General features: G+C 34.0%; 1 protein-coding gene across 1 annotated transcript in view; it reads left to right on the top strand.

Annotated features, from left to right (window-relative positions):
• Positions 1-25,099, top strand: part of KCNU1 (potassium calcium-activated channel subfamily U member 1) — a gene marked incomplete at its 5' end in the record, with an annotated part of 157,746 nt that overhangs the window by 45,796 nt on the left and 86,851 nt on the right. Inside the window, 6 exons of the mRNA XM_081269492.1 lie at positions 2,103-2,213; positions 17,243-17,348; positions 18,696-18,778; positions 19,861-19,930; positions 20,341-20,493; positions 24,907-25,019. Coding sequence (XP_081125618.1) covers positions 2,103-2,213; positions 17,243-17,348; positions 18,696-18,778; positions 19,861-19,930; positions 20,341-20,493; positions 24,907-25,019 — 636 coding nt within the window. The remainder of the gene's footprint in view (positions 1-2,102; positions 2,214-17,242; positions 17,349-18,695; positions 18,779-19,860; positions 19,931-20,340; positions 20,494-24,906; positions 25,020-25,099) is intronic.

Consider the following 25,099-nt stretch of genomic DNA (forward strand, 5'->3'; position numbering starts at 1 on the left):
TTCTTTCTTTCTTTCTTTCTTTCTTTCTTTCTTTCCTTCTTTCCTTCCTTCCTTCCTTCCTTCCTTCCTTCCTTCCTTCCTTCCTTCCTTCTTTCTTTCTTTCCTTCTTTCTTTCTTTCTAACACCAGTGACTCCATTTTTATTCCAAAAATATGTAGAACTAAAATGACAGATAATCTTATAATCCACTGTCAATAAATAGTAGTGATTTTGGCAATATCTCTACATTCTTTTTAAATATTTTTGATTGTTCTAATTAGTTATACATAGCAGTAGAACACATTTTGACACATCACACATAAATGGAGTATAACCTCTCATTCTTCTGGTTGTATATGCACAAAGGGTTGTAATGTCCTATTCATTCTACTATCATTTCTACCCTCATATTCCCTGTCCTCCTTCACTTTCCTCTATCTAATCCAAATCTACATTCTTTATCACTGTCTAATCTCTTGTGTTACTAATTGTCTCATTCATTTCCATCATATGGTGAACTTTTCGCAAACTTTACATAATGGATAAAGTTAAAGCCACAATTCAAATTTAAAATAATTAAGGTAATTGAGTTGCCTTAGGTAAAACTCCCCTAAACCACTTGGAGCTCATTTTTTGGCAAAGATTTGCTACAGTGAAGAACAATTTTTTACCTCCTTCTACAGTGCTTCTAAAATTATTGATTTTGTCTAAATTATGACTATTTATTCCAAGGAGGAAAACTATATGTGGAAGTGTTTTTATTCTATTTTCTTCTGAACTTATGTTACCTTTGTTTCCATTATTATTTTTCACATCTATGAAGAAAAGAAGGCATTGGAGACCTTAAATGTAATATAATTGTTTTTCATTTAGTCCCCACAATAAAAAGGCACATTGGAGATTAATCCCTTTGGAGAGATTTCTTAACACATTTGATTAAAAAAAAACTTTGTTGACCAAGAAGTATAAATAGAAAAGGAAATATATGTTGAAATTAATGAAAAAATAACTAAGATAAAGTAATGGAATAAACCAGATAAGCCAAAGTCTCAAAATCTGAAACTTTTCATCTCAGAAAAGGCATATGAAATGCATGAAATATCAGCCACTAGGGTTAGGAAATTTTAGGTTAATTTAGGCTAGAATTATTCCTTTTGTTTTCTTAAATAATTAATGGGGAAATAGTTTTTGCAAATATGCTAAGCCTAAGAAAATTGATGGCTGTTTTTCATCCTGAAAACATTTATTTCTGTACCTATCTTAGATTTCTCTCCATATGGCTTATTTTGTCATATATACCTGATAATTTTAGATGTGGAACTGATCTAGAATAGGAGACCAGCTCAACAACAATATTTCCCATTTGCTACGGAAAAGTGGATTAAACCATTCTGAGCCTCAGTTCCTCAATGAAAAAAAAAGTCTATATCAGAGCATCAGAAATCCAAGGGAGAAAAACTGAATGAGAAATCCATTATAAGTCATAAATAGCTACAATAAATCTAGCAATGATTGTGCTCCTGAAAAACTACATGCAATTCAGTTGTTTGGAAACATGCCATATTTGAGATGAGCTAGAAGACCACAGAAGTCTGGTGCTTTTGTACATTGGAGATGCAGCTCTTAGTGTTCCTATTTTAAAAATCTGAGGATTTAAAATCTAAATTTACTTGTAATCAGGGTTAAGCTAATTGTCATCCCTAAGACCTAATAAGAAGCTATAATCAGTGGATTCTACCAACTACTGGTAGAAAATTGCATAAAAAATGAACATGTACATACATTTCCCTTGTCATTATTCCCTGAACAACTATTTGCAATGGGAGTACAAGTTCCATAGCAAACTATGAACCTATTCAAGGAGGTAAAGGCAGTGTACTAACTATTTACATAGCATGTACAATGTATAAGGTATTATAAGTAATCAAATGATGATTCAAGTAGACAGGAGAATCTGCTAAGTTATATGCTATCAATATATCATTTTTTATGAGAGATTTGAGCATCTGCAAATTTTGGTATCTTTGGGGGTCTTGGAATCCACTCCCTGTGGATATGGGGAATCCACTCCCCGTTGTACTTTTGTTCTTCAGATGACCCTTCTGTCTATTCTTCTTACCTAGGTTCATTGTAGTCTGTGGAAACATCACTGTAGACAGTGTGACCGCTTTCCTGAGGAATTTTCTACGTCACAGGTCAGGGGAAATCAACACTGAGATTGTTTTTCTGGGAGAGTAAGTATATCTGTAAGGTTCATGGGTTCTAAATTAATGCTCGAAATATTTACACATACTTTAATGGGAGAAAGTTACCTTTATAATATTCATATAAATTTTAGGAAATAATGATAAATAAGAAAGAAAAAGAAGAGCAATATCATGTCCAGAGTTAACCTCTGCAAATATTTTGGGATATATCTTACCAGATGCTTTCCTAAATGTATTTTAATATTACTTAAGTGGCTCTATTAGCTGGCATTTAGTTATTCTACATGTTCTATTATCATATTTATCCATAATTTTGTGTACAAATCTTATGTCATACTTTCTTATTACTAATTGAACTGTTAATTCTCAGAATGGGAAGTGTGAAGTTCAAATGGAAGCAGAAAGGATTGGCCTTCATGGTGTTTTTGTTCTATCCAGTACACCTATCCACCAGCAGAGTTCAAATCAAAGAGTTTGTCAAACATCAGGGAATACACATTTAATACAGAGAGATTTTTAAAGCGTAGTTGAAGTGTGTGAAATGAATTCTTATTGTTTCATTTTACAATATTCAATTTTAGTTCCCAGTAAAATTGAACAATTGTGTGTGTTTTAACTGTTCTCATTTCTTTTTGAAATTCCTATTTCTTTTATGGTCTTCTATCAGGGGAGTCATCTGTTGGCTTATTGACTTTCAAACACTCAATATATTTTGATATTCACTCTTTTGTGTCTTTTGTTGTGTATACATGTTCCACTGTCTTCTACCTTTTAATTGTGTTTGTGTTTTTAATATGGAAGCACTTAGCTCTCATGTGTTCTAATCCAACAACTCATTATTTCAGCTCTTTGCTTTTCTGACCTTCATAGGCCTCTCTGTTACAGAATTAAGTGAATATTTTTGTAGTGTTATTATATTTTCATATAATGATTTTTAATATTCAAGCTCTCTGGGATTGATTGTGTGTGATAATAACAACATTATTTTTCTCCAGTGATTAATCAATTGTTCAAACATCATTCACTGAGTAAGTTAGGCAGATTTGAAATAGCACTTTGATCTTACACAGGATTGTATGTGGGATTGCCTTGACCTTCATGCATTTTATAGTTGCACACTCTGCACAATCCACCGTGATTTTGAATCATCACATATGTGATCTACAATAACATTTATTACTTTGTGCCGCTATTGATGGACAGTAGTTTTGTTTCCACATCATTGCAGAAATGGATAACTAATACAAAAAAATGATACTGGAAGTGGAGTACTATCTTTCCAGGAGCCAAAATACCCTTTCCAAGGTAGGCAGAGGCTGGAAGGTTTTCATGGATATTGTTGGCAGGGCTGGAAAGACCATGAAGAAATTGCTACCAGGTGCTATAGGAAGCACAACCAATGTTATCATTATAGAATTTTTGTAATAATTTCTCTGGCAATAGCATGGATGATAGAAAATGTACCTCATGAAATTATGAAGTTGGCTAAGAAGATTTCCCCTAAAGAATACTGAGTCTCACTTATTTTAGTTTAATCATAAGGATATTATAAGGAATTTGTTTTAAATGAGAAATTCTTTAGTTTTCAAGCAGAACAAAGAGTAAGTATAAAAGTCCCAGAACAGTCTCTCCAAGTAGCTAAAAATATATCACAGAGAAAATGACCTCAGAGGAAAAAAAATTCAAGTCCAATGTGCACCCTTATAATGTCTGCTCTCAGGGTCAGTCTCCAATCAAGAATGTGACTATCAGGTTCTTTAGACTTCAGAAAGATGTAGAGCAATGATCTATAGATGCTCTCAGTCAGGCCAAAGGTCTTCAAGAAGCTGAGACATTCTTCTAGGAAACTTTACATTCTTTAAGAGAAACTGTCTCCAAGAATATGAATATGATCATGACATAAATCTGAATAAGATTTTTAGAAAATATTCAAGTCTTAAATTTTACTAGTAATAGTCCTGACAGTTTAGAGTAAAAGGGATAGAGAGAGTGCATAAGAAAAAGCATGCCTCTAAGCTCCTAATCTAGTGCAAGCAGAAATCAGGTAGTATCAGGTACTTAAGTACAAACGGAGGCCATCTTACTAGGGAAATGAAAGATGGGGATTCAGAGACAAGTATCAAAGAAAAATGAATTCGTTCATGAGGACGGACCTGAGCAACTGGACCATAATAAAAAAAAATATTCTCTGCTCAGGAAGTAAGTGATCCCAATAATATATGCTCAGATAGAGTTCAGAATTTCAGAGAGATAGACTTCAGATTTCTATGTGCTCTCCATTACCACCCACTCCCTTATTAACTGGGAATATCCAGTATAATTTTTTCTCTCTCTACCTCATAATGGTATGTCAGTTGATGATGTGAGAAGCTATTCAGTTCACAGTTCACTGGTCTTGGTATTAGGTGGAGCTATGTGTCAGGAGACACATGCAGATCTGAATCAGATTTAGGTGAGAAGATCCAGGAGTTTGAGGTGATGCCATAAAGATATAGGACTTTGGGGGAAAAGTGAGAATGTTTCGTGCAAGATAAGGATATGAATTCTTATGGCCGGACAGAGGGAAGACTATGGTAGATTATTTTTAAAGAAGGTTATTCTTTCCAAATACTTATACATAATCCATTCTTCCAACCAAAAGTGGAGTCCCGTACTCCCCTTTATTAAATCCAGGGTGGCCTTTTAACTTAAATCTGCTCTTGCTTTTGAATCCTTTATCTAATAAAATGTGTACAAGTGACAGTGTGTCCATTATGGCCAGCCATCTTCGAAGAGTTCTGACAGCTTCTGCTTTCAGTCTACAATCATCCATTCAGATGGAGAAAGAAGCCCATCCAGCTTCCAGCCATTTCAGATAGCACCATTGAGTCAACAGACATGTAAATGATGTCATCCTAGACACTGTAGCCCACTAAAGCTCTCAAGACACATGCAATCATAGAAGTCACTCCAACAAAAACACATGAAGCAGCAGTATCACCCAACTGAGCCCCATTGAACCAACGAATGGAAGCAAGTCATATTCACAATTCCTTGAAGATAGATTTATCTTCACTTCTTTGAAGCCCCTTGGCTTGAGTAAGAGAATCTTCAGGTCACCTTCCAACATCTTTCTGAGCTCTGAAAAAACTGTTGTATCCTTGATTGGAGCCTGACCCTAAGATCAAATGCTATAGGTGTGCACACTGGACTTGATTTTTTCTCCTGAGGTCATTTTCCCTTTGACACCATTTCTTGCTATTTTAAGTCACAAAGATCCTGCAAGAATTTATACAAAAATGAATAACTGATGCAGAAATGAACCCATTTATTTCTTTGGTAATAAAGCTACAAAAAAATCTAAGGTATGTTTTGAAATTTCGCATAGTTCAATTACTAACTCACATTTATATAATTCAAAATACTGGTTACATGGAACAAAAACTATGGCTAAATTAAGCAAAATACATAAATTGAAATCATCAGCTTTCCTCTGAAGCAGCCAGATAACTAGACTTAGAGATGACACAATAAGGAATGAAGATGATATAATGCTTCTTTTCTTGAGTAATTTTGATTATTATCATGCATGAGGGGGTACATGACTTTAGACTTTATTATCTTTTCTTGTTTTCAATGAATATATATTATATACTTTTATATGTGTTATTTTTCATGATACAAGTTGAAAGATGAGAACTTTCTGTGGTTTACAGAAGATGTCATTTCTCAGACTGAAAAAATTTAATAATGCTGATAAAGATAAATGAAAATCATGTACACATAAACTTACTTAAAATGTGGAGATCAAAACAGGGCAAAGAGAGGCAAGCATGTTATTGCTGTTGTAACATAGAAGGGACACCTAATTCAACACTGTTACACATGGGATATATTGGGGTGGTCATCCAGGAGAAAGTTATCAGTTGAGAGAATAGTGCATTTTATACTTTACACATCAAAGAGCAAAATATTCATCATGAACTCTCACCCTTTCCACTTTCCCCAGTCCTACTACTCAGAGATAACCACCCCAACTTTATGTTATTATATTTCTTACAACTTTATAATTATGTTTGACTATTATTTTGACTTCTCAGTTGTAGGCAGGATTAACCACCACAGGTTGCAGATGAGCATTGCCCAGCTCCCCACGACTACCTCCTTTCATCATTCCAAAATAGTTATCTTAGAACTTGCAGTTATAGGAGAGTGTTTATATCATTACAGGAATAATGTTTATATCGTCATGACTAATAAAAATTGTTTCTTGCAGATTCAAGTAGCATGTTATGATATACTGTACTGTATGTCTCCTCAAAATTAATTTTCAATACTTACAAGATTGCCTCTCTTTGTTATATGTCTATCATATACACTACATCACAGAGGATATATCCAGATGATATATCACAGGTATACCCTGACATTTTTTAAACTACTCCAACATTAAGCAATACAATAGGAACAAAAGTTAAGTGAAAAAAAAATTTTTAAATATTTTTTTAGTTGTCAATGGACCTTTATTTTACTTATTTATATGTTATGCTGAGAACCAAATCCAGCGCCTCACACATGTTAAACAAGTATTCTATCGCTGAGCTACAACCCCAGTCCTAGGTGAAAATTTTCTAAGAGTTGCACATGGGCTATTGAAGTATTTAAAAAAATATGCTAAGGGGGCTGGGGATGTGGCTCAAGCGGTAGCACACTCGCCTGGCATGTGTGCGGCCCGGGTTCGATCCTCAGCACCACATACAAACAAAGATGTTGTGTCCGCCGAAAACTAAAAAAAAATAAAATAAAATAAAAAAATAAAAATAAAAAATTATCTCTCTCTCTCACTCTTTAAAAAAAAAAAACATATGCTAAGACTTCTATTTACTTTTAACTATCAAGGAAATGATTAAGAATCATGCTTAAAACTTTTTAAATCTTTTTTAAAATCTTATTTTATTGGTTCTTTTTATTTATATGTGCTGAATCCATTTTGGTAGAATTATAAAAGCATGGTACATATTTTATTCTAATTAGGACCCTGGTACCTCTCCTTCCCTTTCCTTATCCCCTGCTCTCGTCCCTCTATTGATTTTCTGCTGTTTACCCAGTTATTTTTAGGTAATTTTTTATTTGTTCTATTTGTTATACATGATAGTGGAATGCATTTTGACACATCAGACATCAATGGAGTGTAACTTCTCTCTCTTCTGGTTGTACATGATGTGGAATCACACCAGTACTGTCCAATTCATCCTACTATCCTTCCTACCCCTAGACCCCTCCCACCCTTCACTGGCCTCTGCCTAATCCAAATTACCTCTATTTTATTCTAGCCATGCCCCCACTGTGAATTAGCATCCTTGTATCAGAGAAAACATCCAGCCTTTGTTTGGGGGGGGATTGGCTTATTTCACCTAGCATAATTGTCTCTAGTTCCATATATTTACCTCCAAATGCCATAATTTCATCCGTCTTTAAGGCTGATTAATATTTCATTGTGTATATATACCATTAATCCATTTATATGTTGAAGGGCATCTACATTGTTTCCATAGTTCCGCTATTGTGAATTGAGCTTCTATAAACATTATGTAGCTGCATAAGTGTAGTATGCTGATTTTAAGTCCTTTGGGTATAAACTAAGGAGTGGGTTAGCTGGGTCAAATGGTGGTTCTATTCCAAGTTCTCTGAGGAATCTCCATGATGATTTCCATAATGGTTGCACCAATTTGTTGTCCCACCAGCAATGTATGACTGGATCTTTTTCCCTACATCCTCACGAACATTTATTGTTTCTTGTATTTTAAATAATTGCCATTCTGACTGAGTGAAACAAAATCTTCAGTGTATTTTTTTTTCATTTCTCTAATTGCTAGAGATGATGGACATTTTTCCATATATTTGTTGACTGCTTATATTTCTTTTTTCTTTTTTTTGAGAAGTCCATTTAGTGTCTTTTGCCCATTTATTGACTGAGTTATGTTTTTTAGTGTTAATTTCTTTTTAGTTCTTTGTATATCCTGGAAATTAACACTCTACCTGAGGGGCAGGTGATAAAGAATTTTCTTCCAATATGCAGTGTCTCTGTCTCTGTCTCTCTCTTTCTCCTCACACTCTTGATTCTTTCCTTTGCTATGAGGACATTTTTAGTTTGATGTCATCCCATTTATTGATTTTTTAATTTACTCCTTGTGTTTTAAATCTTGTTATGGAAATTGGTTCCTAAGCAAACATGAAGCAGTGTTGGGCCGACACCTTCTTCAAGTATGTGCAGAATTTCTGGTCTAATTCCTAGACCTTCAATCCACTTTGATTTGCATTATGTACAGAGTGAGATAGGGGTTAAATTTCATTCTAGCACATATGGAATTCCAGTTTTCTCAGCATAAATTTTTTTTGTTTATTTTTATTGATTTTATTATTTTTTAAAATACACAACAACAGTGGAATGCATTACAATCCTTATTACACATAGAGCACAATTTTTTGTATCCCTCTATATAAAGTATGTTCACGTCAATTTATGCCTTTAACCATACTTTTTTGCATTACAATTCTTAATACACATATATACCACAATTTTCATATCTCTTATTGCTCTGTAGTATAGTTTAAGGCCTGGTATAGTGATGCCACCTGCTTCACTCTTTCTGCTAAGGATTGTTTCAGCTATTCTGGGTCTCTTATTTTTCCAGATGAATTTCATTATTGCTTTTTCTATTTCTATGAAGAATGTCATTGGGATTTTGATTGGAATTGCATTAAATCTGTATAGAACTTTTGGTAGTATGGTCATTTTGATAATATTAATTCTGCCTATCCAAGAGCAAGGTAGATCTTTCCATCTTCTAAGGTCTTCTTTGATTTCTCTCTTTAGGGCTCTATAGTTTTCATTCAATAGATCTTTCACCTCTTTTGTTAAGTTCATTCTCAAGTATCTTATTTTTTTGAGGATATTGTGAACAGGGTAGTTTTCCTTATTTCCTTCTCAGAGGATTTGTCACTGATATACAGAAATGCCTTTGATTCATGGGTGTTGATTTTATATTTTGCTACTTTGCTGAATTCATTTACTAGTTCTGGAAGTTTTCTGGTGGAGTTTATTGGGTCTTCCAGATATAGAATCATATTGTCAACAAATAGTGATAGTTTAAGTTCTTCTTTTCACGTACTTATTTCTTTCATTTCTTTCATATGTCTAATTGCTCTGGCAAGTGCTTCAAGAACTATGTTGAATAGAAGTGGTGAGAGAGAGCATACCTGTCTTGTTCCAGTTTTTAGAGAGAATGCCTTCAGTTTTTCTCCATTTAGAATGATGTTGGCCTGAGACTTAGTGAAGATATCCTTTATGATGTTTAGACATGTTTCTGTTATCCCTAGTTTTTCTAGTGTTTTGAACATGTAGGGGTATTGTATTTTGTCAAATGCTTTTTCTGCGTCTATCGGGATGATCATATGATTCTTATCGTTAAGGCTATTGTGATGAATTATATGTATTGACTTCTGTATGTTGAACCCTGGGATGAATCCCACTTGTTCATGGTGCACAATCTTTTTGATATGTTTTTGTATTTGATTTTCCAGAATTTTATTGAGTATTTTTGCATCTATGTTCATTAGAGATATTGGTCTGAAGTTTTCTTTCTTTGAAGTGTCTTTGTCTGGTTTTGGAATCAGGGTGATATTGCACTCATAGAATGAGTTTGGAAGTATTCCCTCTTTTTCTATTTCCAGAAATAAATTGAAGAGTATTGGTATTAGTTCTTCTTTAAGGTCTTGTAGAACTCAGCTGTGTATCCATTCAGTCCTGGACTTTTCTTGGTTGGTAGTCTTTTGATGGCTTCTTCTATTTCCTCACTTGTTATTGATATGTTTAAGTTGTGTATATCTTCCTGACTCAATCTGGAAAGATCATATGACTTAAAGAATTTATTGATGCCTTCACTGCCTTCTATTTTATTAGAGTATAAGGTTTCAAAATTATTTCTAATTATCTACTGTATTTCTGTAGTGTCTGTTGTGACATTGCCTTTTTCATCATGTATGCTGGTAATTTAAGCTCTCTCTCTCCTTCTCTTCATTAACATGGCTAAGGGGCTGTTAATTTTATTTATTTTTTCAAAGAATCAACTTTTTGTTCTGTCAGTTTTTTCAATTGTTTCTTTTGTTTCAATTTCATTGATTTCAGCTCTGATTTTAATTATTTACTGTCTTTTACTGCTTTTGGTGTTGATTTGTTCTTCTTTTTCTAGGGCTTTGAGATGTAATGTTAAGTCATTTGTTGACTTTTTCTTCTTTTAAGGAATGAACTCCATGCAATGAACTTTCCTCTTTAGAACTACTTTCATAGTGTCCCAGAGATTGTGATATGTTGTATTTGTGTTCTCATTCACCTCTAAAAACTTTTTTCATCTCCTCCTTGATGTCTTCTATAACCCATTGTTCACTCAGTAGTATATTATTTCATCTCCAGGTGTGGGAGTGGATTTTATTTCTTATTTCATAATTGATTTCTAATTTAATTCCATTGTGATCTGATAGAATGCAGGGTAGTATCTCTCCTTTTTTATATTTGCTAAGAGTTGCTTTGTAGCATAGTATATTTTCGATTTTAGAGAAGGATCCATGTGCTGCTGAGAAGAAAGTAAATAATCTCATTGAAGGTTGGAATATTGTATATATGTTAGTTAAGGCTAAGTTATTGATTGAATCATTGAGTTCTATCTTTGTTCAACTTTTGTGTGGAGTATCTGTCTAGTGATGAAAGAGGTGTGTTAAAGTAACCCAAAATTATTGTGCTGTGATCGATTTGACTCTTGAACTTGAGAAGAGTTTGTTTGATGAAGGTCGATGCTCCATTGTTTGGGGAATACAATTTATAATTGTTAAGTCTTGTTGGAGTATGGTTCCCTTGAGCAATATGTAGTGTCCTTCTTTGTCCTCTATGATTGACCTTAGCTTGAAGTCTACTTTGATATGAGGATGGAAACCTCTGCTTGCTTCCACATCCATGTGAGCTGTATAATATTTCCCAACCCTTCACCTTCAGTCTGTGAATGTCTTTTCCTATGAGATGAATCTCGGAGGCAGCATATTGTTGGGTCTTTTTTTTTTTTATCCAATCTGCTAGTCTATGTCTTTTGATTGTTGAGTTTAGGCCATTATTATTCAGGGTTATTATTGAGACATTTGTATTCCCAGCCATTTTTGTTTATTTTTTCCTATTTAATGTGACTTGGTTTCTCCTCTTATTAGATTTTCTTTAGTATAATACTTCCCTCTGCTGATTTTCATCATTGTCTTTCATTTCCTCTTCATGGAACATTTTGCTGAGGATATTCTGTATTGCAGGCTTTCTAGTTAAAAATTCTTTTAAATTTTCTGTATCATGGAAGGTTTTAATTCATTATCAAATCTAAAGCTTAGTTTTGATGGATATAAGATTCTTGGTTGGCATCCATTTCTTTCAGAGCTTGGTATATGTAGTTCCAAGGTCTTCTGGCTTTGAGGGTCTGGGTTGAATAATCTGCTGAGATACAAATTGGTCTCCCCCTATATGTGAACTGATTCCTCTCTCTTGTGACTTTTAAGATTCTATCCTTATTCTGTATGCTCAGCATTTTCATTATAATGTGCCTTGGTGTAGATATGTTGTAATTTTTTTACATTTGGTGTCCTATAAGCTTCTTGTATTTGTTTTTCCAATTTGTTCTTCATGCTTGGTAATTTTTTTTATATTATCTCATTGAAGAGACTGTGCATTCCTTTGGTTTGAAATTCTGTGCCTTCCTCTATCCCAATAGCTCTTATATTTGATCTTTTGATGCTATTCCATAATTCTTGGATAGTCTGTTCATGGTTTCTTACTACTTTAATTGTGTTACCAACTTTATTTTCCAGATGACAAAGTATACTTTGTCATCATTATCTTATGTTCTTTCTTCCAAGTGATATGGTTTGTTGGTTATGCTTTCTATTGAGTTTTTTATTTGATTTATTATATCCTTCATTTCAAGGATTTCTGACTTTTTTTTCAGAGTCTCTCTCTCTTGAAGTAATCTTTTGCTACCTGTATTTGCTCTCTTACCTCTTTGTTGGAGTGATCAATTTTTGCCTGTAATTGCTCATTTAGGTCATTCTTTAATTCACAGATAATTTTAATTATGAACCTTCTGAAGTTCTTCTCTGACATTTCATCAACTTTTCTGTTCATGGGTTCTTTTATTATAGTATCCTGGTTTGTTTGGGGAACTTTCCTCCCTTGTTTCTTCATGTTGTCTATGTGTCTTCCTTTCTTGCAGTGTGTATCTGAGATATTACAGTTTCTTCCTTATATTCTTGTAGTACCCGTACAGATTGTCTGTACCTCTCCTTGATGTTGAGCTTCTAGACCCTGTTAGTGTCCTTCAATGTATGCTACAAAATCTAAAGGTGGTGGTGGCAATAGCCGAGGTAACTCAAGATAATAGTTAAGGTGCCCCAAGATGGAAGCAATCTGTTACATAGATGGGACTGAAAGGGTGGGTCTCACAGTCCCTTTTGGATGCCTGCTCTGAGATGCAGCTGCTTCTAGGCCCTGTCTGTTGTCAAAAATTTAGGGGCTACAGCATGAAGAAGGCTATGGTGATGACAGCTGTATCCCAAGATGGGAGTGGGTTAGGCTTAGGCTCCCAGATGTGGGAGAGTTGGCAGCAAACTCAGACCTACCCTTTACCTGGGTCCTGAGCAAGTAAGTATGGTCAGATCTGGGCTGGGCCTGGGCTCCCCTGGTAGTCTGCTGGTTGGAAGAGGTGGTCCTGTGCCAGAGGCTAGGCTTCCACGGGTGTCTCCCCAGCACCATTTTTTGAAGAGGCTATCTTTTCTCCAATGTATGTTTTGGGTGCCTTTAAAAAATTTGTTCTTTTTAGATATACATGACAGTAGAGTGTATTTTGACATATTATACATACATGGAATATAATTTCCCATTCTTGTGGTTGTGCATGATGTGGAGTTACACTAGTCATGTATTCATATTTGAACATAGGAGAGTTATGTCCAATTCATTCTACTGTCTATTCACATCATTCCCTCCCTTCCCTCATTTCCCTTTGTCCAATCCAATGAACTTCTATTCCCACTCCTCCACCCCCACTCCCATTGTGTGTCAGCATCCATATATCAGAGAGAACATTTGGCCTTTGGTCTATTAGCATTGGCTTATTTCACTTAGCATGATTGTCTCCAGTTTGGGGTACCTTTGTCTAATATGAGATAACTGTATTTATGTGCATTTATCTCTGTGTCTTGTATTCTATTCCATTAGTCTTCATGCCTGTTTTGGTGCCAATATCATGCTGCTTTTATTACATAGAATTAAGATATATTTTTAAATGAATAACTATAAAGTGAATATTCATGTAACTACCACTCAAATCAAGAATTATTCCCTTGATAGTTAACCATCATGATGCTGTCCAATTACAACCCCATCGTTAGTCCTCAAATTACATTTCCAACATTATATCTTATAATATTTAATTGTCACATCTCCTATGTTCACTTAGAATATTTTTTTTTCTTTTTTGAAAACATGTAAATAGGTTATAAATTTACTTGCTCAACATTATTACTGTAAGTTTCATCCACATGGCAACTAGATAAGGCCACACTTATTTTCATTGCTTAGTACTACATGACTCCATTATATGAATACACTGCAATTTTTCTGGATCCACTCTACCATCGGTGGCATTCCCCTCCCCTAAGCCCCAACATATTTTTGCTGTTATGAAAAATAGTGCTGTGGAAATTCTCATATTTGTGTCCTGTTAACCAGGAATAAAATTGCAAAATATAAAGCTTAAATATCTTTCTGTAACACAATCTTCTGCAGAATGTTTTTGCCAATCTGTATTTCCTCCAGCAACCACAGAAATTGCTGTTGTCCTGCATCTTACCAACACTTGGAACTGGAACACTATATCCTGTCTAATGCTAAAAAAAATCTTTAGCCATTCTTGTGAATATTATTTTATAAAATGATGGTCTATTGTTATGGTTTTTATTTAAGTTTTCTTCTTATTAATGAGGCCAAGCATATTTCCATATTTCTAAGTCATATAGAATCTCTGAAATTAAATTATTGTTATCTTCTCCATTTTTTTCTTTTGAATTTGTAGTCTTTTTCTTATTTATGTAAGATAATGTGTGGTATAAACCTTTGTAAATTATATACAAGATTCTACTTATTTAATGTTCAAAAAGTTATCAATTCATGACTCTATGCTACTTTTCATTAAATTCACCCTGTTTAATTGTTTTCTATTTCTTCTTGCATCTCTGGTCTTCCTTCCCATTTTTATTATTATCAAAAATAAAACCTTTACATTTTTCTTAAATTCAAATCTTCCAGTAACAAATTTTTGTTGATGATGATGATGATGATGTAATGATTTATTATTTCTCTCTTGATTACTGAAAGATAATTTCATGGATATAAAATTATAAACTGACAGTTTTTTTCTTTAAGAACCATGGAATTATTATTCCACTGATTTCTGTATTTTATTGTTGCTATTAGGAAGTCAGTTGAACTCTGTCTTTAAGGAGCTATCTTCTTAGAAGATCATATGTTTTACTTACTATACACCTTGATGTGTATGGGTTTGATTTTCTCTTCATTTATCATGATTAGCATTCATAAATCTTCCTGTATCTCTGGACTGGTGTCTTCATCACTTCTGGAAGATTCTCAATTATTTATTTAAGTATTAGCTATGTCACCATTTTCTCCTCTCACTTCTGGGACTCTTAAATCTAGCTATGCTTGTCTTTTATGTTTTGCTTTTTTAAATATATTTCCATTTTATATTTATTTCTCATTTTTAATTTTTTTTGCTGTTTCAAATATATTTCCCTTTTATATTTATGTCTCATTTTTAAAAATTTTTGTATCTCTGGATACTTTATTCTGACCTAGGTTCCAGTTCTCTAATTGTCTTTTTATCTGTGTTTAATCTATTTACAAACCCGTCCATCGTGTTTTTAATTCCATTTATTGTTTTGTCCACTTTTCTACTTGATTTTTGTGTGGGGGGGTATAATTTATTTTGTAGAATTGTGTAATTTTTGCACTAATTCTTCATCAGTTATGCAACTTACAAATATCTTCTTCCAGTTTGAAACTTCTTTTTTCACCAATTATAATATCTTTGATATTTAAAAATCATTAATATTATTATAGTCAAATTCACAATTTTTTATATTTGACTTTTTTTTATTTTGTCTAGAAAATATTTTCTTATTCTAATATTTTAGTTACATTTAAATGAAATTTCCCCTAAGAATTTTTTAAAAATCCTCATTTAAGCTACTAATTTCATAAGAATTGCATTTTTATATGGTAAGATACATGCATAAAATATTACTTGTTTCTTTGCCAATGCCAGTTATTGAACAAAGCCTTTGCCTACTCAGGGATCTGACTTGATACTACTGTGAATAGGTCTTGTTTTTTCTTTCTATCTTATCAATTTATCTATATTTTCATTAGTAATAAATGTTTTTATTGCTGAAGATCTTATGGTGAGACTTCTATCCTTTCTTTATTCCTTTCATTTTCTACAACAGCTGACAAGCTTTTCTTGGGCATTATCTTTCATATAACTATTATAATAGCTTTATTGTGTACTATTAAAAAAATGTAGAAATGTGATGTGAATCTGACTGAAACTTTAGAATTCAGAATTGATTTCTTTATGCTACACTCTTTGCAAGTCTAATAGTACTGTGGCTATCCATTTATTTAGCTTTCATGTATTGTCTCTTAATAATATGGGGTGGTTTTATAGGTAGAGAGCATATGCATACAATTATGTACGTAAATGTATGTGTGTATATATGATATAGAAAAACCTAATTGACTTTTGTATATTAATACACATACATTTCTCTATCATTTTTTATTTTTCTGTAGTAGTATTAGGTGCTTCAGTGTAAATTATCAAATAAACATTCCAAATAAAGGCAGTTCATTTACTTCTTTTCAGTCCTATGTGTATAATTAATTTAATTTCTTATGACATTTACTTTACCTATATATATGATGTCTTCTTCATTCAATTTATAAGCCATTTTTGTCTTTTCTTTTTTCTCCATTTGTTTTATCATTTTTGCCTGTAACATTAGGTTATTTTTCAAAGAAGCAACTTTTGACTTTGTTGATCTTATCTGAGTTTATTCTAATGTTAGTGTCCAAAACTATACATTTCCCCTAAAGAAATGTTATTATTTTATCCAATGGCATTTATGTTTAATATTTTCAACACAATTTATTTCTAAGAATAATTTTTAAAAATATTTTAATTTCATCTTAACCTGCAAAATTTTTATCAGTTAATTTTTAACTAAGAAGAAAGTTTTTATTTATTTTATGATTTTTAACTTATAAATTAAATATATTCAGGTCACAGATCATAATATGTACAGTAACATTTTTGTAATGTATTGAAGTGTTTTTTTATCAACTTATTATCATTTTAAAGTATTTTTGTGTCCTTGAAAATATCAAGTTTTCTATATGTTGATTATAGGATTAATAAATATAAAACTATTGTGTTCAAAATACTTGATGATTTTTTTTACTGCTTGATCTGTCAAAAACTGGGAGAGACTTGTTGAAATTACTCATGACATTGGCAGATTTAATTTCTCCCTCTGACTTTGTCTATTTTTGCTTTATATGTTTAGAAAACATTATATGAAGTTCACATTTGTTTTAAAATGTTATATCTTTTGAAATCTTAGATTACATAGTAAACTTTTTCATACTTATTAATTTATTTATTGTTTCTATGACACTACCTTGATTTGTATTTTCTCACATCAATGATTGCTTAGGCCTGAGGTATAGACTCGGCCCCTGGAATTAGGTAGTTTGTGTTAGCATCACCTAATCACATGGGTTAGTAATGAAAGATGGATGTTTTCCAAGAGGAAATTAGGGTTCTAGTAAATGCACTAAACAAGTTCAACAACCTCTAAAACTAAGCCAGTCATCTTTTTCCCATCTTTGTCACCACATATTTTTTAACCAGGGCCACTCCTTCTTTGGAATTGGAGACTATATTTAAATGCTACTTGGCCTATACAACTTTTATCGCTGGGTCTGCACTGAAGTGGGAGGATCTGAGGCGAGTTGCGGTAAGATTTTGTTCTTTTCCTTCTTGTTTCCCTAAACCACAACATTTAAGATAATAAGTGTACACTGCTACTTCAACAGCTATTATTCCAGATACTTACATTTAATCATTTCACTAAGTTATCTAGGATAGTTTTACAAGTTTCTGAGATCTGAAAAAGTTATGAATAGCAAAAGTGTTCTATCTTACCACCCACGGAGGATTCTTACCAGAAGACAGATTAGTAAAGGTTGAATGTTTTATCTGATATGCAGAAGCTAATCCAAAATAAGCTGGGGGTGGGATAAAGAACAGAATACAAGAAATATCAGTGGAATAGACAAAGAGGAGTGAAAGAAAGGGAGGAGAGATGGGATGAGGAAAGACAGTTGAATGAATGTAACCTAATTTTCTCATGCACATACATAAACATACCATAATGAATCTCAGCATCACGTACACACACAAGACACTAATTTAAAAAAAAAAAACTATAAGTAAGTAAATGTCAAAAACATCAGTAGGACAGAGGGAAGGGAACAGCGGGCAGAAGGAAAGAAGGGGATGTGCTGGGGACTGAATAAGAACAAATTATATTCCATGCTTTTATAATTATGTCAAAATGAATCCTACTGTCATGTATAACTCAAAAGAACCAATAAAGAAAACAAAAGAATCTATCAACTTTAACCAACTTCTCCAAAGCATCCTAATACACTTTCTTATAGAAGCATGAAGGAAAAAAGCAGAAACCCCATTAAGATAGTGACCATAAGTAAGGAGCAATAGCTGACCCTTTAATTAGGTTTGGTTTTAGGTAAAAGCCAGCTTCCTAATATGTTCTAAGTTTCATAGACATGATAAACCAACACATTTCAGTTTAAAGCAAAACAAGTATAAACACTTGAATCAGAAAAATGACAGACACCATGTAACCTTTATCTCTCTTACCATTCCATATTATAAGCACCATTTTCAATAATTTCCTAGAATCTTAAGATTTCCATCTCAGCTGTCTTAAAAGGTAAATAAATATACAAGCAGTTGCTGGAAAGGTCTTACTGCTCATCACAAGACATAAAACAATGGTGATGATGGCAGGAAAAGCACAGCTTTGTACTTAACCCACTTCATCAACCTTACATCTGCATTAGAGACCCTGTGGTCTGGTCCATCAACTGGAGTTCTCTTACATCTGCAGCATTTGTGTGATCCTGATATAAAGGCAGCCTTATTAAAATTCTTTCTCAAGTGTGTTCTCTTTCTCATTGGCAAATTTATGATTACAATATAAAAAAGTGGGGAGGGGAGCAGTAGAATATTTCCCACATAATTAACAAGACAGTTGCTGTTTAATCTTGAAGAGTAGGTGGAGTCTGCGGAAGCATGCCTGATTATAGCCAACCCCTTGTGCAGTGATTTACATGCTGAAGACACTTCAAATATTATGAGGTAAGAAGCTGGCATTATGTTCCAATGCTGATATTTGTTCTACCTCTATTAAAACAAATTGCAGGGCACAGGACTAAACAGGATTTTATATATATATATATCGGGGATTGGACCTACAGGAGCACTTAACAACTCAGCAATATCTCCAATCCCTTTTTATTTTATTATTTAGAGACAGAGCCTCCCTGAGTTGCTGAGACTGGCCTTGAACTCTCCAGCCCCCTGAATAGGCTGTCCTGTGCCTGGTACTTCACATGATTATTAGCTATCCGAATTTAAAAAGCAAGCATACAAATAACTGATTACTGTTTAGATAGCACTGTTATGATACAGAGTCTCTCCTCCTCAAAAGCAAATTCCCATTTATGAATACTATTAATACACTTTATATATTAGGACTTCCCTTCAGTTCAGTGTGATGTGCTTGTGAATATTGACAAATATTTTTAGGATGCATAGAGTGTTTCCATCTTTTCACTATGAGCTTATATGAGATGAGGAGGAACTTGACTTGTGCTGGCAGAGATTCAACTGATTGTGAGGGCAATGGTATAGTGCCTAATCCACATGCACTTCCAGTCCCCAAAGCAAAATAAATATACATAGCTGAAGATGCCTCTGCACATAGCAATAAAAAGCTGAGAACTTGCACCATGCATAATACACTGCATATAAAATAAATCTTAGTTTCCTAATTCATAAAATGAGAAAGTTGAAGTAGACGTTCTATGAGCTATTCAAACTATAAATAGCAAATAAATCTGTTTTTTTTCTGTAATTACTGTGTTTGGGTTTAAATGCTAAAGGATGTGTTTATTTTCTCCCAAGAACTTGTTCCAGAAGACCATAGTCTTCTCTTTCCAAGTACTGTCATTTTTATAGATTTGATTTACTTAGCCACCCAAATAAGGCACTCTTCTGTGCATGTTATTAAATAGAACAAATTTAGGAAATAACAGAACACTGAATTTTGTAATATACTAAGTTTTCCTAAACTACCCACCTGACATTTTAACTTATTTGAATTATAATTCAGAGTCAATATGACAGATCACTAATGAGAGTAATTGTGGCTTTTGCAGGGTGCTCTCTATCAAAAACTATTACCCAAAGACTAGAGTCATCATACAAATCCTTCAGTCCCATAACAAGGTAAAGTGTCACCCCTGAATGCTCAACCTCTTCCTGCTGGGTCTGTGAGACTACGTGAACCCTATTACCATCTAATGGATCTACAAATTAGAAAATATTTACCAATCATAGGTGAAATTTGGTGTATGATTAAGAATGTTGATCACTTAAAGATGTCAATGGGAATCAGAATTACCTTAAGCCATCTGACCTAATTTTGCAACTCCAGCTATTTTTGTCTTGAAAAGTAAGAGCAATTAAACACTAACCACTTTTCCAATTATTCTTATAATTCCTTGACCTGAGCACCACATTTATTCCCAAGAATGAAGAGTAAATGATTTCAAGGAAAATTAAATAAAATCTGCCAAGAGCTTTATTGAGGTATGTGTGTATTCTTAATGCTTGACCTACTTTCTACCATGAAACAGGATTTCCTGCCAAAGATTCCCAGCTGGAACTGGAGTACTGGAGACAACATCATCTGTTTTGCTGAATTAAAGCTTGGATTTATGGCTCAAGGCTGTCTGGTGCCAGGCTTGTGTACCTTTCTAACGTCTTTATTTGTTGAGCAAAACAAAAAGGTAACTTTATAAATTGATGTTGAATCTTGGCTCCTTTCCCATGTCCCACATATTAGGATCACAAATAGAAAAAAAAATTTTGAGGAAAGCAAGAAGTAAGTCCCCAATAAAGGAGATTTGATTTCTGCTTGAGCTGAGAAGAGATTGAGAGATCTAGACTGAAGTTCCAGGTTCTTCTTTGGTCTTAAAGAAGTCACTTGTCTTATTTCTGTAGTATTTATTTGCAAACAGAAATCTTAATTCTTCTTCCCTACATTTCAGAATGTTATCAATGTAAATACATTCAAAACTTTGGAAGCACATTGAGTTATGGAAGGTAGAAAAATAAATATCCTATTACTAGCAGAGAAGTCATATTTAAATTTAAATAAAATACGAATAATATAATAATTTATGTTAATAAAATATATATGATACAAATAATAACTAAAATCTAATTTTCCAGATTATTTTGGGAAAGTCCCTGCAGTAGTAAAAACAATAATCACTGATGAGTACTTACTGTGTGTGTTGTTTCCCCTCAGGGATATGTTAATGTATATCCTAGCAGTGGATTGTGAAGCTAACTAAGTTGATTGTATAGTTAATTAGTGAAAAGGAGACCAAGAATTCCTGGATCCACAATCTTGCCATTATGCCCTTTGCCTCTACTATTGGGTATCCACCCATGGTCTTCCACATCATGCCTTTGATATCTTTTCCTGAGACAAAGTAAGAGCCTAAGAGGGACTGTTGGGATGAATTTCTACGGCACAAAGTGTTGTCATCTGTTATAGTTTATATATGAGGTATCTCCCCAAAACTCATGTGTGTGACGATGCAAGTATGTTCAGAGGTGAAATGATTAGATTTTTATAGTTGTAAACTAATCAGTGGATTAATCCATTAATAATATATTAATGGTAACTGCAGGCAGGTAGGTCACTAGAAGGCGTGCCTTTGGGGTTTATATTTTATCTCCAGTGAGGGAAGCCCCCTCTCTCTTTGCTTCCTGGTTTCCATGTCCTGAGCTGCTTTCTTCCACCATGCCAATTGGCCAAGATGCTCTGACTCACCTTGGGCCCAGAGCAATGGAGTCAGTACACCAAGGACTGAACCTCCGAAACCATGAACCAAAATAAACTTTTCCTCCTCTAAGTTGTTCTTCTCATTCCCTTTGGACACTTTGGAAAGCTGACTTAAATATCATCCAAATGCCATTCTGATGCAATGCTCCAAGAGAAGAGTTCAAACCCTCGACTGGGCCTGGTATTCCAGAAGCCTTCCTGAGAGTGACTTTTCAGTCCATTTAATTCTGAATTCAGATCTGCTATTATGTATACCCCATTTCCTTCTTGGCCACCTTTTGGGAATTATTTCCTCTGTTAAATACAGATTTTTGCATCTTTTCCTATTCTTTCCCAGTGCTATTAAGGAAAAGCAAAAAAAGGTAAAAGATCCAATAACTAGCAAAATGCTAACTGAAACAAATATTCTGAAATTCCTTCTATAAACATAAACAAATCTAATATACAGACAAAAAGAGATAACCACCTGGCAAAGTGGCACAAACCCAGCAATTCAGCAGGCTAAGGCAGGAGGATGACAAGTTTGAGGACAACTTCATCAATTTATCAAGGCTTTCAACAACTTAGCAATATGCTGTTTCAAAATTTAAAAATAAATTAAGAAAGAAAAATGGTAGGAGATGAAATTCAGTGAAAAAGCACCCTGGGTTCAAGCCCTAGTAGTATTTAGAAAGGGTGGGTAGATGCCCATTAGGACAGAGATGACCATCAGGCAGTAGGAAATAAGCTTTGATAAATATATATATATATATATATATATATATATATATATATATATATATAGACACACACAGACACACACACACATATGTATATACACATACACACACTAAGTATGTATATTATGCATATATATAAAATATGTGTATATATGTGTGTGTATATATATATGCACAAACACATATATATACACATACAAACATGTATGTATGTATATTATACATATTATATATATATATATATATATATAAAATAAAGTCTGAAACTCCTTCAAAAATTCAAAAATCCTAAACTGGACAGAATCAGGGCAAGATTTAAAGCTATACTCTACCCTGGTGCTTTAGAGTCTATAACACACCCATTGACTTTGGTTTAGTACCAGGACTTCAAAGTTTTATGTCGCATTTTTCTCAAATTAGGTACATACTTTCCCTGTCAGTTTTTCCATCAATAAAATGAGGATCATTAATTTCACAATCTCAGTTTTCCAAATATTAATGTCTATAAAACTTATGAGTACTCAGATTAGAAGACATTAAACCAATCCCATGTGTTTTAATTATATGTTTAATATTGTGAGAAATTGTAGTCTGAAAACTGTTTCTAGTTGGTTACAGGTTCAGAGCCTTGAACTCATGGATTCTTCTATCCAGAATCCTATTGCTCTCCTCCCTGATCTCTTAACTCAGGAAGTTTTCTCCATCTCCATGGTTGTTATTTTTACCTTCTTACAAAAATTGAAACGGTAAAAGATTGGAAGCACCAAGCCAACTTCATTGGTAATTTAGACTTAAGTGGTGGTGTGAACTGCCAAATGAGGGAAGCCCTCCTTAGGAGGGGAATTGAAGAGATTGGAAAATGGGAAGAGTCAGCTGAATCTTGGTGTGGAGGAAGGGGGTCAGGGCAAGGTGCTGAGTTATTTGAAATAAGTAGTCCTTCTTAGCAAGCCAGTTTTAAAACCACAAGATGACCATCTGAGGAGAATTTCTGAAGGGGCCATTACTCTCCACAGTGAGAATGCTCTGCTGTTCTTTACTGATCTTTCTTTTATTTCAGTTGAACTCCCCCCCCCACCGCCCAATGCTTTTCCTTTCTCAAATGAATCTGACCTAACTTTCTTATCTACATATAAGAATGTGCCACAGTGAATCTCACCATCCTGTATATCCACAAGATACTAATTAGATAGATAGATAGATAGATAGATAGATAGATAGATAGATAGATAGATAGATAGATAGCAAAAAGATCAGGAGAGCAGAGGGAGGAGGGTAGGGTAAAGGGAAGTACTGGTGACTGAATTAGAGCAAGGTCTATTCCATGCTTTTATAATTACATCAAAATGAATTCTAAAGTTATGTAACAAAAAGAGTCAATTTAAAAAATTGAGAAAATGCTCCAGAGTCTATAGAAAATTCAGATTCTCATCTGAGACTCTGGGTTGTAAGGGACTTGTTGTGCTGTATCTATGAGAACAGTGTGGTGGCAATTCTCATGTCAGCAAGTGGCAAGGATGAAGAAGGGTCTTACGCCAAGTCCAGGAGGAGTTACTCAACAACCTCCCTTCAGTCTACATTCAGCCTTTATTAAGACATATCTTCCCTTTCACCTCTCCCAATTGTCTAGAAGTCTACTACTACCTTTGATTTTTACATTATTATTGCCATTCATCAAATTGTATCTTTGAACTCATCTGAATCAATAAAGGATTCTTATTCTGGGTAGAAGGCATGATTATTTTTCTTTGTAGTATCTGGTTCATCAGCAGAAAACCAAGATGTTTCAAAACTCGTTCTAAACAATCACCTCCGGAGAGAGAAAACTTAGATTCTTCATTATTGCTCCCATCTTATCATTGTCACTAACTCAAAAACACAGACCACTGTGCTGAAATTAGGAGTGGACCAGAGAGAAGAATTCTAATCCTCAATCAGAGGCTCAAATGCTGTTGTAGATAGGTTTTTTTTTAATTGTTGTTGTTTTTGTCTGTTTGTTTGTTATGTTTTTGCTGTGTCCAAAATACTGGGCAAGAACAACTTAGAGGGGGAAAAGTTTATTTGGGGTTTACAGTCTCAGAGATCTCAGTTCATTTTTGCCCAGCTCCATTACTCTGGGCCTAAGGTGATGCAGCACATCATGGACGGATGGGCCCAGCAGAAGAAAACTGCTCAGCTCCTGGAGAGATCAGAAAACACAGAGAGATGGGGATATAGGAGTCATAAGAAAGATGCACCCTTCCAGGGCACCCCCGCCCAGTGATTCATCTTTTCCAGTCATGCCCCGCCTGCCTACAGTGACCAGCCCATCATTCAAACTAGGATGTACTCATTAGGTTATAGCTCCCAAGATCTAATCATTTCACCTCTGAATATTCTTGCATTAACAGAAGCTTTGAGGAGGGACTTCTCATTCACAAACCATAACAGGTCACTGTCTGGGAAGGAAATTAGTCATGGTGTATCTTCCTCCTTCTGAACTTTTTAGTAAAAATTGTTTCTGTTCTTTCTTTAACATTTGTCTGATTGTACTTTACAATATATCTCCTTTCTGTGGAAACTGGTTTGCTGCTTAGAAATATATTCAACCTGTATACACACCTTCCATGGGACATGATTGTGTGTTACAGATTTCTCCGAAACAGACCTGGCAAAAATATTTCTTGAATAGCCTGAAGAACAAAATCCTGACTCAACGTCTCTCTGATGACTTTGCTGGAATGAGTTTTCCGGAGGTTTCCCGGTAAGTTAAGTGAAATACTTTCCCACACTCTTCCCACCACAGCATTCTTTCAACACTGTTCATGGAGGGTTCACTGTAGG

This window comes from Spermophilus citellus (assembly GCF_964194105.1).
Source record: "Spermophilus citellus genome assembly, chromosome: 16".
Lineage (NCBI taxonomy): Eukaryota > Metazoa > Chordata > Mammalia > Rodentia > Sciuridae > Spermophilus > Spermophilus citellus.